General features: G+C 35.3%; 1 protein-coding gene across 2 annotated transcripts in view; it reads right to left on the bottom strand.

Annotated features, from left to right (window-relative positions):
- Positions 1-3,755: 3,755 nt before the first annotated feature.
- Positions 3,756-14,544, bottom strand: part of CLIC2 (chloride intracellular channel 2) — a 29,100-nt gene continuing 18,311 nt past the window's right edge. For both annotated transcript variants that reach the window (XM_049644548.1, XM_049644547.1), the window contains 3 exons: positions 5,918-6,024; positions 5,067-5,248; positions 3,756-4,162 (listed from right to left, as the gene is read on the bottom strand). In XM_049644548.1, the coding sequence (XP_049500505.1) occupies positions 4,001-4,162; positions 5,067-5,248; positions 5,918-6,024 (451 nt within the window). In that variant the 3' untranslated portion in view covers positions 3,756-4,000. The remainder of the gene's footprint in view (positions 4,163-5,066; positions 5,249-5,917; positions 6,025-14,544) is intronic.

Consider the following 14,544-nt stretch of genomic DNA (forward strand, 5'->3'; position numbering starts at 1 on the left):
TGGCTTCTCCCAACAGCAATGTTTGCATAGCTACTGTATGTCTACCTTTTCAAAGTTGTTTGTGGACACACTGGTATAGACTCTTTCAAGTTCTGTTTGTTTAAAGTTTTTTCTTTTTCTATAACTGTGATATTTGGAACTAGCTTCTCTGGATATGGAATCCTTGGTTCACACTTTTTTTTCCATTGAATTTCTTGAAAATGCTGCCTCATTGTTGCCTTGCCTTGTATGTTGTTTTTGGAAAGCCTGATGTCAGATTAATTAATTTGCCTTCATGAGTTATTTCATCTTTTTGCCTAGAGGCTTTGATGACATAGTTTATCTTCCATATCTAATATTTTACTAGGATATGTCTCAGAGTTGATCATTTTGGTTTATTTTCCCAGGAACCTAGTGGGAACTTTGAATGTATAGACTGAAGTCTTTCACTTTGGAAATTTTTCTTGGATTATAGGTTTAAATCTTTTAAATATTAACTTTGTTCCATTGTTCCATTGTTTCTTCTTCCCCGGTAATTCCAGTGACACAATTGCTATTCCTTCTTTGCTTCTCCTTCAATTCACTGATTTCTTTCTGAGCCTTTTTACTTTCTTCTTTGTTTTATTTTAATTCTCTCAGTTATTTTTCTGTCTTTTTCAATGCACCTTATACAATTTTCTTGAGTCTGTTTTTCCTTTGGAATCTTTAAATTTATCTTCACATCTGAGATTATTTTGTCTTTCTTCCATTTATTTTCTAGTTTGATCAATTTTCTCTTTTATTTTTTTTGTCTTGATTTTTTGAAAGTCTGAATCCAGATGGGTTTTTTTTTTCATATCCCCAAATGTATTTAATTCAGTTTGGAATGTTGTCTTGCAGGGTTTTGTTTTGTTTTTTTTGCTTCATAGTTGTTTTATGTAATGAGATGTTTATCAGTTGTGTGTTGAATCTTGTTTTCTGATTTTTTTTAATAACAACTCTATAGATTTACCAAAAGTTACTGCTCACTTCTTTTTATGTCTTGTATTTCTTTCTTAGAAGCCATGCCTTTTGAAGATTGCTACCTAAAATTATGCACACTTGAAAGCTGCTTCCTTGTTCTGGCCTACTAGGACATTAAAAAAATATTTTTATACTTGAGGGAGACTTAATCTTTCTTTCAGTGACTTCAGATTAATCCTAAGCCCATGACAAACTCCCTTATTTCCTACAGTTTTTATCAGCCTGTCCTTGCTCACTATAACAGTTTGTGGTGCAGCATGGATGTGAGAGAGTACTTCTTGAGATTTGGTATTTTTTTCTTCTTTTAAACTTAGTTATATTGAGGTTTGGGAATTTTTCTGCTTTAAGTTATGCTTCCCATCTGGTTTTAGTGCCATTTAAAATTTATTTTTGTTATTCTGTATTGACTTTGGAGGAAACATTGGGAGACACAAACCAAGGCAGCCACTGTTGTCTTCATCAACCTGGAAGTCTAGTCTTTTAAAAAAGTTTTCTAATTTATGAAAACCAGATCAATCATCACCTACTTTGCTGAGATGTCAAGGTATCATTTTCCTCAGCTGAATAGCTTAAGACCCTCTCGTCCTTGCTGATCACAAAGCAGATCTTGGAGGTGGTCTTAGGTTGTAACTTATATATTTAAAAAACCTATCCCCAGACACTGGGTATAATACATTTATCTCCTTCTTTCTCACATTTATCTCCTTCTTTCTCATAAATAGCAGTATTGTTTTTTAGATTTTAATTTTAATTCTGGTTAAACATGGAATGTTATGAGTTTCAGGTGTCCAATATAGTGATTCAACACTTCCATGCATCACCTAGGGCTCATAACAACAAGTGCACTCTTTAATCCCCATCACCTATTTCACCCATCTCCCCAACCACCTACCCTCTGGCAACCATCAATTTGTTCTATATAGTAAGAGTGTTTCTTGGTTTCTCTCTCTCTCTCTCTGTCTATTTTCCCCTTTTCTCATTTATTTTGTTTCTTAAATTCCACATTGTGAGTGAAATCATATGGTATTTGTCTTTCTCTGACTTATTTCACTTAGCATAATACTCTAACTCCATCCATGTGGTTGCAATTGGCAAGATTTCATTCTTTTTTATGGATAATATTCCATTACACACACACACACACACACACACACACACACACCATCTTTATCCATTCATTAGTTGATGGACATTTGGGCTCTTTCCATACTTTGGCTATTGCTGATAATGCTGCTATAAACATAGGGGTGCACGAATCCCTTTGAATTAGTATTTTTGTAAATTAGGTATTTTGTGAATTAGGTATTTTGGGTAAAACACCTAGTAGTGTAATTGCTGTATCCTAGGGTAGTTCTCTTTTTAACTTTTTTGAGGAATCTCCATACTGTTTTACAGAGCAGCTGCACCAGTTTGCATTCCCACTAACAGTGTAAGAGGGTTCCCCTTTCTCCATATCCTCGCCAACATCTGTTGTTTCCTAAGTTGTTAATTTTAGCCATTCTGACAGGTGTGAGGTGGTATCCCATTCTGGTTTTGATTTGTAGTTCCCTGATGATGAGTGATGTTGAGCCTCTTTTTATGTGCCTGTTGGCCATCTGGATGTCTTCTTTGGAAAAATGTCATGTCATCTGCCCATTTAACAGGATTATTTGTTTTTTTGGATGTTCAGTTTTGTAAGGTCTTTATGTATTTTGGATACTAACCCTTTATTGGATCTGTCATTTGCAAATATCTTCTCCCATTACATCAGTTGGCTCTTAGATTTGTTGATTGTTTCCTTCACTGTGCAGAAGTTTCTTATTTTGATGAAGTCCCAATAGTTTATTTTTGTTTTTGTTTCCCTTGCCTCAGGAGAGATGTCTAGAAAAGAGTTGCTATGGCCTGTGTTTTCTCTTTAGGATGTTTATGGTTTCAGGTTTCATATTTAGGTATGTATTCCATTTTGAATTTATTTTTTGTATAGTGAAGAAAGTGGTCAAGTTTCCATTTTTGCATGTTTCTGTGCAGTTTTTCTAACATCATTTGTTAAAGAGACTGCTTCTTTCCAATTGGATATTCTTTGCTGCTTTGTTGAAGATTAATTGACCATATAGTTGTAGGTTTATTTCTGGATTTTCTGTTCTGTTGATCTATGGTCTTCCTTTTTTGAGGCTGAACTTAGTTTCTTCTTTGAAGGACTGAGTTAAGTTCAGGTTTTGTTTTCAGATTTGAGTGATTTTATTTTAACATGTAAATTTGAGTACATATAGTAATAGAGCATTTTAAATTCTGTACAAATATTTGTGACTATCCTTTAAGCATAGCCTTCCTTCTCCTTTTATGGACAGCAACAAGACCTTTTGGTCAAATTTCCTAGTTTTTTTCTCATTTCTATTGAATAAAAGATCTGATTTACTTTGTAACTTTACCATATATTTGTTGTTAATCTTTTAAAAATTATTATTATGTTGTATCCAATGAATGCTTGCTCATTTAACAATATAATCTGGTCATAAAGGTCATATTCCCATCTCTGACTATGACACAGTCATATTTCTAGATGTTTAATGCCATTCTAATACCAGTTGGTCTTGATCTGTATTTAGAGCTGATTTTTAAAAGAATTCTTTTAGGATTTGCCTTTCTGATATACTCACTCTCTGATTTTATTATTCATATCAGAAATAAACTCAGGAGTTTAAGATTGTGGCTCTACTTATGTCATTTGTAAGTTCAGCCATCTGTTGAGCTTACACATAATGCATTCTAGGAATTCAATTAAATAACAAAAGATCTTGATGCTTTCCGTGTCATTTAATATTGCAGTGCTTATGCCATAGAAATAAAGAAAAGTAAGTGAAAATATAAAGAACTTTAAAATACATAGTGGGAAGATAGTTTGGACTGGCCAGATACAGAAAATACAGCATTCTTTTCATGAGAGTTGGATAGAGGAAACAGTATTTTCCATATTCTTATTTCCAGAAACCTTTATAATATGACAAGTGAAAAGAGGGCTTTTTCTACTGAAAGAGTTGCCTTAACTCTTCTGTTTAGCCACACTTGCGTAGGTATTTTCAATTTCTTTGTCTTCAGGACATGTGTGGATAAATTCTTCACGGGCATAGGCATTGTGAAGATAGCGCCAGACTCCTGAGAATTCTGCTGGAATGTCAAAGTCACGGTATTTCTTGGCAGCAACCTAGGGTTTTGGGAAAAAACGGTAATAAAAGGCATCAATGACATGTTTAGTGTGGAGAAACGTATTTCAAGAGTCAAGATCATTAAGGACATGTTATCTGCACAAAAATAATCTTGCACTTACTACTTTAAAGTTTTTTTTACAAATGTAGACAAAGCTATATTTGTGTAATCATATTTATATTTATGCTGTGATTATCAGAAAAATTTCTCCACTAGACTAAGTTTGCTTAGGGTCCCAACTATGTCTTATTTCTTTATGTATTCTGTGTGTTTGGCATAGGACCTGAGACAGAATAAGTTCTGTTCAATAAGAATTTATTAAATCAATGATTAAGTCATCATGATATTATTAGTAGCTCACATTATTTATCATTTGTTATGACACTGTTCTAAGCATTCTACATGCTTTAATTTAATCAACAATTCTATGAAATGGGTAATATTACCCTTGTTTTTTTTAAGTTTATTTATTTATTTTGAGAGAGCATGCATGCAAGCATGGGAGGCAGAGAGAGAGAGAGAGAGAATCCCAAGCAGGCTTTGCACTGTCAGCACAGAGCCCCATGCGGGACTTGAACTCAGGAACCATGAGATCTTGACCTGAGCCAAAATCAAGAGTTAGATGCTCAGTTGACTGAGCCACCCAGGTACTCCTTACTCTTGTTTTATAGATAAGCCAGTGGAAAGCACCTTCTGATTTGGGAAGAAAGAAACAAATTTTTATGGTTCCCAGAGGAGATCACTGTGGATTTTTTTTTCCTAAGGAGAAAAAGGAGATATATACTATGTATAATGATGACAAAGCCATCATATAACAATCTCACACTAAATAGTCACTGTGTTTCATGCTGGCAACTCCCAACCCCCTCCCAAACCATTCAGTATGCCCTACAAAGGCTTACTTTAATAATGTTCAGTTTGGGTAACAAGCTGCAGTCAGCCAGTGTCAGCTGGTCCCCATCCAAGAACAATCTTCTGGAAACTGTGAGTTCCTCAGCACTGTCTGGATCAATTTCATCCAGAAGCGGGGTGTTTAAGTAGTCATCTAGACGTTTAAATTCTCTGAGCAGAGATTTTTCAAAATCTGAGGCAAAGAAGTCAGAAGGTTACTAATAAACGTTTTGTCTTCATGACTACATTTTACATAAGCTTTTCACACATTTAGACATCTCTATCTATACACATTGCTTACACTGGCCCTTCAAAATCTAAATAGTTAACTAGAACTCAACTACCCACTGATAAGACAGAATCAGGTGTTTAATCAAATGCTCTTTGACTCTTCTTGAGGAGCATTGGAAGGAGAGTCAAAGAAAGAAAAAGTCACATATGTTATTACTAAACACAGAAAAGTCAGAAAGTGGAATCAGAAACTAATAGCTCTTATGACTCAGAATACAGTAAACCCATTCAAGAATGGTCATGGGAGATAGTAGATGCTATAGTTTAAGAAACCTTAAAGGCACACAGGAAAAGTTGGGGGGGTGCTAAAAAATACAGTCCTGCAGTTAGTTAACTCCTAGCATGTCAATGCTCTAATTGAGCCAAGTTAGTAATTGCTATATTGAATCTTGGGTTCTAAATTTAATAAAATTTCATGGAAAGGAATTTCAAAGGAGAAAAGAAAAAAATCAGAGGAAGAGTGCATTCCCCAACATATATTACATATTCAGGAAAATCCCATGTTAGCTGAGTGAGACTGGGAGTCAGCAAATGTGTGAGAGAAATAGAAATTTAAATAAAGGTATCTTACTCTTATTTGCTTCTTTTTGTGTATTCTTAATGTATGCAGAAAACTTGGCAAAGAGGTTACAGCCCACATCAAAGGACTCCTTGTTCTTGGGACTCAGGTGAGGATACCTTAAAAAGAAACATCACTGCATGATTATTCACACATAAGTCAGAGACCAAGTGTCCTAGCTTGTACTCTACTGAAAATGGAGGTTTTAGAAAATTGTGCTGGAAACCGAGGGTTCTGAGAATCTCTATTTGTAAATATATATTTTTCCCAATATCAGAATACTTTAGTTTCTAAAGTTCACTAGGAAACAAGCTGTGGAAAATTCAAAGGCCATTTACCTGTAGGAACAAGGTTTTAAATGGTAGTTAAGTCCCCCATACTTGTTCCTGAAAGCCTATTTGGCAGAAGATATGTTGTTGGTAATACATTTTTAAAGCTAAGTAGGAAAAAATATGGCTTTAAATTATTGTAAATTCCATAAAAATGAAGGAATAAAGAGGATAGAGAGCATGGAAAAAGGTAGCCAAGATGTCCTCTCCTTAGTAATACAAAGTTCACTTAGCATAATAAAAATTAAATAATGTAATAATGTAATCCACCACATTAAGAAATTAAATAATACCATATTATCATGAGTAGATGCAGAAAAATTATTCAATGCAAAGCAATTCCTAGTCATAAAAAAAAAACCCACTAGCAACTAGAAATGATCAGGTCAAACACTTAGTCATCTTCCTTAATACCTCACTTTCTCTCCCTCCCCATATTTGCTCCATTAGCAATTCTATCCAGTTTATCTTTCAAAATATACCCAGAACTTATCCACTTCTCACCACCTCCACTGCCCCCTGCCTTGTCCAAGTCTTATACTACTGCAATAGCTCTTTGACTATTCTCCCCACTCCCATGCTTGTCCCCCACACTCTTAGACTATTTTCCACTTGCTGCCAGAGCAATCATGTTAAAAGGTAAATTGTTATCATGTATCTCCCCTACTTATTACCTTGCAATGCCCCCATCTCATTCAGACTCAGACCCCAAGTCCTCATAGTAGTCTACAGGGACTGATGTGATCTGACCCTATCTTACCACTCTGCTCTCATTTCCTCCTACTCTTTTCTCCACTCACTACACTTGAAACTTACCTCTTTGCTGTTCTTCAAATAGACCTGATAAGCTCCAGCCCCAAGACTTTTTCACTTAGTCTTCCCTTAAATGGAGTGATTTCCTTTATGTATGCACATGACCTACTCCCTCTCTTCTTTCGGATCTTGTTTTTATATTTCTGAGACCTTCCTCTGCCCACTCTATTTAACATTGCAACCTTACTCTGCCCTTACCCCATACTTTACTCCCTAGTTGTATTTTTTCTTAGTATTTAACATCATCTAAAATAGTTTATATTTTGCTTTTTAATCTTGCCTATGTATTGTCTTCCCCAACTAGAATGTAAGGTCTACTAAGACAGTGTTTTTGCCTGGTTTAATCACTGATGTGTTTCAAGTGTCTAGAATATTGTTTGATAGTAAGTACTCAGTAAATATTTATTCAATGATTAAACTAATTCATTAATTTCCTTAACTTGATAAAATATATCCATCAAAAACTTTCAGCAAGCACCATATTACATGGTGAAATGTTAGAACTGTTTCCCTTAAAATGAGTAAATGATGAGAATAATCATTATCACTACTTGTCTTCAACATTGTGCTGAGTGCACTAACAAATAAGACAAACAACATTCTAAATGGTAACTTTATTTATTTATTTATTTTTTAATTTTTTAATATATGAAATTTACTGTCAAATTGGTTTCCATACAACACCCAGTGCTCATCCCAAAAGGTGCCCTCCTCAATACCCATCACCCACCCTGCCCTCCCTCCCACCCCCCATCAACCCTCAGTTTGTTCTCAGTTCTTAACAGTCTCTTATGCTTTGGCTCTCTCCCACTCTAACCTCTTTTTTTTTTTTTCCTTCCCCTCCCCCATGGGTTTCTGTTATGTTTCCCAGGATCCACATAAGAGTGAAACCATATGGTATCTGTCTTTCTCTGTATGGCTTATTTCACTTAGCATCACACTCTCCAGTTCCATCCATGTTGCTACAAAAGGCCTAAATGGTAACTTTAAAACCATTTACATTAAATTTAGGAACAAGACAGAATTAATGAGATATTTTGGTAAGGTGGCTAGTACAAGTCAAACATTAAAAAAATGTTTTCTATGCTACCAATAACCAGATGGAAATAGATATTAGTAGCATATTCCATTTACAATTGTGATAAAGTATAAAATATTGAGAAATAACTTAATACAAAGGTATAGAACCAATATGAAACAAAACAAAACAAAACAAAACCTCATCAAAGAACATAGGACTGGCACTTAGGTTGATAACCTAATGTAAATCAGTGGATGAATGGATAAAGGACATGTGGTGTATATACAATGGAATATTATTCAACCATAAAAAAGAAGGAAATCCTACTATTTCTAACAACATGAATGGACCTGGAGGACATTATGCTAGGTGAGATAAGTCAGACAGAGAAAGACAAATACTGTATGATCTAACTTATATGTAGAACCTAAAAAGCAAAAATCATAAAAAAGAGAGTAAAATTATAGTTACTGGAGGCACCTTGGTGGGGGGATTGGGGAGATGTTTAAATGTTAAAAGCTTGCAATTAGTAGATAAATAAGCACAGCATAGTGATTATAGTCAACAAAACTATATTATAAACTTCAAAGTTCCCATTAGCAGTTACTCCCCATTCACACCTCCTCTCGTCCCTGGAACCACTAATCTTTCTGTCTCTATGGACTTGCTTATTTTGGACATTTCATATAAATGGAATCATACAATATGTGGCCTATTGTGTTTGGCTTATTTCACTTAGTATGATGGTCAAGGCTCATATCCTGGTATGTATCAGTACTTCATTCTTTTTTATGGTTGAATAATATTTCATTGTATGGATAGACCACATTTTCTTTATCCAGTAATCACTTGATGGATATTTATGTTGTTTTCACCATTTGGCTAGTGTAAATAGTGCTGCTATGATTGTGTACACGTTTTTGTTTGAATACCTGTTTTCAGTTCTTTTGAGTATATATCTAGGAATAGAATTGCTGGGCTATGTGGTAACTCTATGTTGAAATTTTTGAGTAACTGTCAATCTTTTTTTCCACAATAGCAGAATTTCTACCAGCAACGTATGAGAATTCCAATTTTTCCACATTTTTGTAAGCATTTGCTATTTCCTGTTTTTTTTCTTTTTCGTGATAGTCATCTTAGTGGCTTTTAAGTGTTATCTCACTATGGTTTTGATCTGCATTTCCCCAATAACTAATGATGTTAAGCATCTTTACATGTGCTCATTAGGCATTTGCATATATTCTCTTGAGAAATGTCTACTTTCTTGACACTTTTAAAATTAGGTTGTTTGCTTTTCTGTTGTTGAATTGTAAGAGTTCTTTATATATTGTGGAAGCTAGACCTTTATCAGATACATGATTTGGAAACACTGTCTCCCATTTTTTTGGATTAATTTTTCTTTTTTTTTGATAGTATTCTTTGATGCACAAATGGTTTTAGTTTGATGAACTCTAATATATCTACTTTTTATTTCATTGCTGTGCATTTGGTGTCATATCTAAGATTCTGTTGCCAAATACAAGGTCCTGAAGATTTACCCATATGTTTTCTTCTAAGAGTTTTATAGTTTCAGCCCATATGTCTAGGTCTTTGATGTGCTTTGAGTTAATTTTTGTTTATGGTATGAGGTAAGGGTCTAACTTTTTTTCTCTTGCATGTGAATATCTAGTTTTCCCAGAATGATGTGTGGGGGAGACTACTCTTTCGCCATTGAATGGTTTTGGCACTCTTGAAAATCAATTGAACTTTGATGTATGGGCTTATTTCTGGACTCTCATTTCTCCACTATTGACTTATAAGTCTATTCTTATGCAAGCATTGCACCATTGTGATTATGGTAGGTTTGTAGTAAGTTTTGAAATCAGGAAGTGTGAGTCCTCCAACTTTGTCTTTACCAAGACTATTTTGGCTATTTGTGGTCTCTTGCAATTCCATATGAATTTGAGCATTGGCTTTTTTATTTCTGCAAAAACACCATTAGAATATTTATTGTGGTTGCATTGAATTAGTAGATCTTTTTGGGGAATATTTCTATCAACAAAATTAAGTCTTCTAGTCCACAAACATTGGATGTTTGTATGGGTTGAATTGTGTCCCCCCAAAAAGATATATTGGAGTCATAAACTCCAGTACTTTCTTTTTTAATTTTAATTTCTATGTTTATTTATTTTTGAGAGAGAGAGAGAGACAGAGTGTGAGCAGGGGAGGGGCAGAGAGGGAGACACAGAATCTGAATTCGAAGCAGGTTCCAGGCTCCGAGCTGTCAGCACAGAGCCCAACATGGGGCTTGAACTCACGAACCGCGAGATCATGACCTTAGCTGAAGTCGGATGCTTAACCAATTGAGTGACCCAGGCGCCCTAAACTCCAGTACTTACTAATGTAACCTTATTTTGAAATATGATTGTTACATATGTAATTAGTTAAGACAAGGCCACACTGGAGTAAGGTGGGCCCATTAATCCAAATTACCAGTGTTCTTAAAAAGAATATCTTTTCAAAAGACAGAGGAATGGGGAAAATGCCATGTGAAGATGGAGGAGTGGAATTATGGATCCACAAGTCAAGGAACACCGTGATTGCTGGAAAGCCACTGGAAACTAAGAAGAGGCAAGGAAGGATCTTTCTCCTAAAGGTTTCAGAGGGAGCATGGCCCTGCTGATTCTTTGACTTCATACTTCTGGCCTTCAGAACTATAAGACAAATTTCTGTTGTTTTAAACCACTCAATTTATGGCACTTAGTTGTGGCAGCCCTAAGAAACTAATATACATGTCTTTCCATTTTTTAGGTCTTCTTTCAGCAATGGTTTGTGATTTTCAGCAGAGAAGTCTTTATTAAGTTTATTCCGAAGTATTTTGTTATTTCTTATACTGTTGAAAATGGAATTGTTTTTTAAATTTACTTTTTGGATTATTCATTGGTAGTGTAAATAAATAAAATTGATTTTTGTAAATTGATCTGTATATTTCAATTGTACTTAAATCATGTATGAGTTCTAGTAGTTTTTTAGTGGATTTTAAAGGATTTTCTGTGTGAAAGATTATGCCATCTGCAAATAGAGATAGTTTTACTTCTTCCTTTCCACTTTGAATACTTTTTATTTTTTTTCATAACCACTCTGGTTAAAACTTCCTATACAGTGTTAAACAGAAGTATCAGATATGGTATCCCTGTGTTCCTAATCTTAAGGGGAAAGTTTTCAATCCCTTACCATTAAGTATGATGTTATGTGTGGGTATTAGATGCTTTTTGTCAGGTTGAGGAACTTCCCTTCTGTTCCTAGTTTGTTGAGTATTATCATGAAATGGTGTCAGATTTTGTCCTTTTTTTTTTTTTTTTTTTGCATTGATATGAGTATGGCTTCCCTCTTTTACTGGTGCTCTTTATTCTTCACATGACCTTAATTTACTGTCTAGTGGCCTCTCATTTATGCCTGAAGGACTCCCTGTAGCATTTTTTGTAGAATAGGTCTACTAGCAACAAAATTCCTCAGTTTTTGTTCATGTGGAATGTCTTAACTTCTCTTTCATTTTTGAAGGATAGTTTTGCCAGATATGGAATTCTTGGTTGATTTTGTTTCTTTCAGCACTTAATATATCATCTCTCTGCCTTCTGGTCTCCATGGTTTCTGATGGAGAATCATCTGTTAATCTTACTGAATATCTCTTCTACATGATGAGTCATTTTTCTCTTGCTGCTTTCAAGATTCTATCTTTGGCTTTGGCTTTAGATAATTTGATTATAATGTATCCTGGTGTTGATATCTTTGTCTCTATTCCACTTGGAATTCATTGACCTCCTTGGATGTATAGATAAATGTATTTAATTAAATTTGGGAAACTTTCAGCCATTATTACTTCAAACATTCTTCTGCATCTTTATCTCTGTTGTCTCATTCTGGGACTCCCATTATGTGTATCTTGGTACATTTGATGGTATTCCACTGGTCTGTTAGATTCTGTTCATTTTCTTCCTTTTACTCAGACTGGATAATCTCAATCAATGTATGCTCACTTTTGCTTATTACCTCTTTTATCTGTTCAAATCTGCTGTTGAAACCCTCTAGTGAATTGTTCATTTTAGTAATTGTACTTTTCAACTCCAGATTTTCTATTTGGTTCCTTTTTACAGTTTCTTTTTATTGCTGTTCTCTCTTTGCTGAGGATGCTCTCTGTGGTTTCCTTTAGTTCTTTGTTTGTGGCTTTCTTTAGCATTCTAAACATATTTAAGACAGTTGATGTAAAGTCTTCGTCTATTGAATCACATATCTGGATTTTCTCAGGAACAGATTCTATTAATTTCTTTTTTATCCTGTGAATGGGCCATATTTTCTTGTTTCTTGACATGAATTATATTTTTTTCTTGAAAACTGGATGCTCAAATATTATAAGGTAGAAACTCTGAAAATCAGATCCTTCCATTCCTTGGGGTTTGTGTTGCTGCTTATTATGAGTATTGTTTATTTGTTTAGTAAATTTTCTGAAGTAATTTTTTAAACTCTGTGTTCTTTGTTGTTTGGGGCTACTGAAATATTTGTCTCATTATCTTTGGTTGGTTATTGATTTAATGGATATTTTGTTATTCTCCTGGAACCAAACCAACCAAGCAAGCAAACAAACCAAGAAAGAAAACGTATCCCAGTGTTTGCAGTCTTTCTCTGAGTTGAGGCTCTCCTTCAATGCTTATGTATGCAGTTTACAGCTTAACCTTCAATTTCTTTTTTTTTCAATGTGTATTTACTTTTGAGAGACAGAGAGAGAAAGAGCGAGCACAAGCAGGGGAGAGGCAGAGAGAGGGAGACACAGAATTGGAAGCAGGCTCCAGGCTCTGAGCTATCAGCACAGAGCCCAATGTGGGACTTTAAGTCACAAACTGCGAGATCATGACCTGAGCCGAAGTTGGATGTTTAACCGACTGAGCCACCCAGGTGCCCCTAGCCTTCAATTTCTGCTTGCATGGTGCCTGAAGTCAGAAGTAAGAGCTTAGGGTCTTCTCAGGTCTCTTCTGAGCATAGGCCTAAACCTGGACATGTGCATGGGCTTCTAGAGTCCTTAGAATACATGAAAGCTTTTTTAAAGCTCATATTCCCCTACGTATCCCCCAAACATCCAGCCTATTTCTTCCCAGGTTTTTCAGTTTGTCTATTGCTTTCCTCAAGTGCTATTCCTTTCCCCATGTGGCAATGGCTAATCCATGTGCCTTTAAATGCCTTCCATGAATGCCACCAAAGAGCCTGCCTCAACCCTGGGAAAGCTCCAGGGTAGGTGAAAAAACACAAACCCTCAAGCCAATCCTTCAGGGTGCCACTAGGCCAAACCACATAACCACAATTTTTGAGAATAAAGCCCATATCATGTCTTCTGATACCAGTATCTTGCACCCACAATGTGGACTACTATCTTTAAGGCTGCTCAAGACTGGGGAGTGGAATATGGTAACAAGATAATCTAAAATGCCACAAGGCTCTTTTACTAAAATTCAGCTTTTTTTCTTTGTTAATATTTCCTTCAGTGTTGTAAATTTTTGGTTAGATTCCAGAATTCTGGAAAAGTTGATTCTGATGGTTTTTCCCCCCAAGCTATTCATTGCTTTCATGAAGGGATAGATTTTTGGAGTTCCATACTCCCTCGTTTTCATTGACGTGGGTATCTAACAGGTTGTAAAATTTTTATATGAAGTTTATATGGAAGGACTTCCATATCTAGCAAAATAATCACTCTGGAGGGCTTTGTAAAAAGAAAGTACATTTTAGCATTGTTTGTAATGCCAAAACCTAGAACGTCTTTCAGCTGTTTCTCTAACAATGGTAACTGTTATGAACCGGTGATTGCTGTGTGTTATCCTATCCTTTTTATCATTATCCTTTTAAAAATGGAAGTTTTTATTCCAGCTATCCAGTTCCTGCTCTACCATGATATATCAAGTGCATCAAGGAGTTGGTGGAGAAAACTTGTCTTTTAATTTATTTAATTGCCCTACAATTAGTATCTAATGGAGATTTTGCACATCACCCAAAGATCTTGAACTTTGAGCAGGATGCAGTAACTATATGGAACTTGGAAGTTGTATCTCTTGGGAGTAAGTGTGTTGCATGTAAGAAGCAGACTATGGCTGATAACACAGTTCTCTACCTCTCTCTCTGTCTTTCTTTCTCTTCCTTCTTTCCTTCCTTTCCTTCCTTTCATTAACTAAAACTTGTTTTTGTTTTATTAGGAGTGGTGATATACCTGGATAAAAACTACATTTCCTAAGTCTCCTTTATATTTATATGTGACCATGTGGATTATTTTTGGATGATGAAATGTAAATAATGCAAATTGTTGATGTGGCTTCTGCAAAAACTTCTTAAATCTAGCTTGTAGCTTTTGAGGCGCCTGGGTGGCTCAGTCGGTTAAGCGTCCGACTTCAGCTCAGGTCATGATCTCATGGTTGTGAGTTCGAGCCCTGCATCGGGCTCTGTGCTGACAGCTCGGA

This window comes from Panthera uncia, chromosome X, assembly GCF_023721935.1.
Source record: "Panthera uncia isolate 11264 chromosome X, Puncia_PCG_1.0, whole genome shotgun sequence".
Classification (NCBI taxonomy): Eukaryota; Metazoa; Chordata; class Mammalia; order Carnivora; family Felidae; genus Panthera; species Panthera uncia.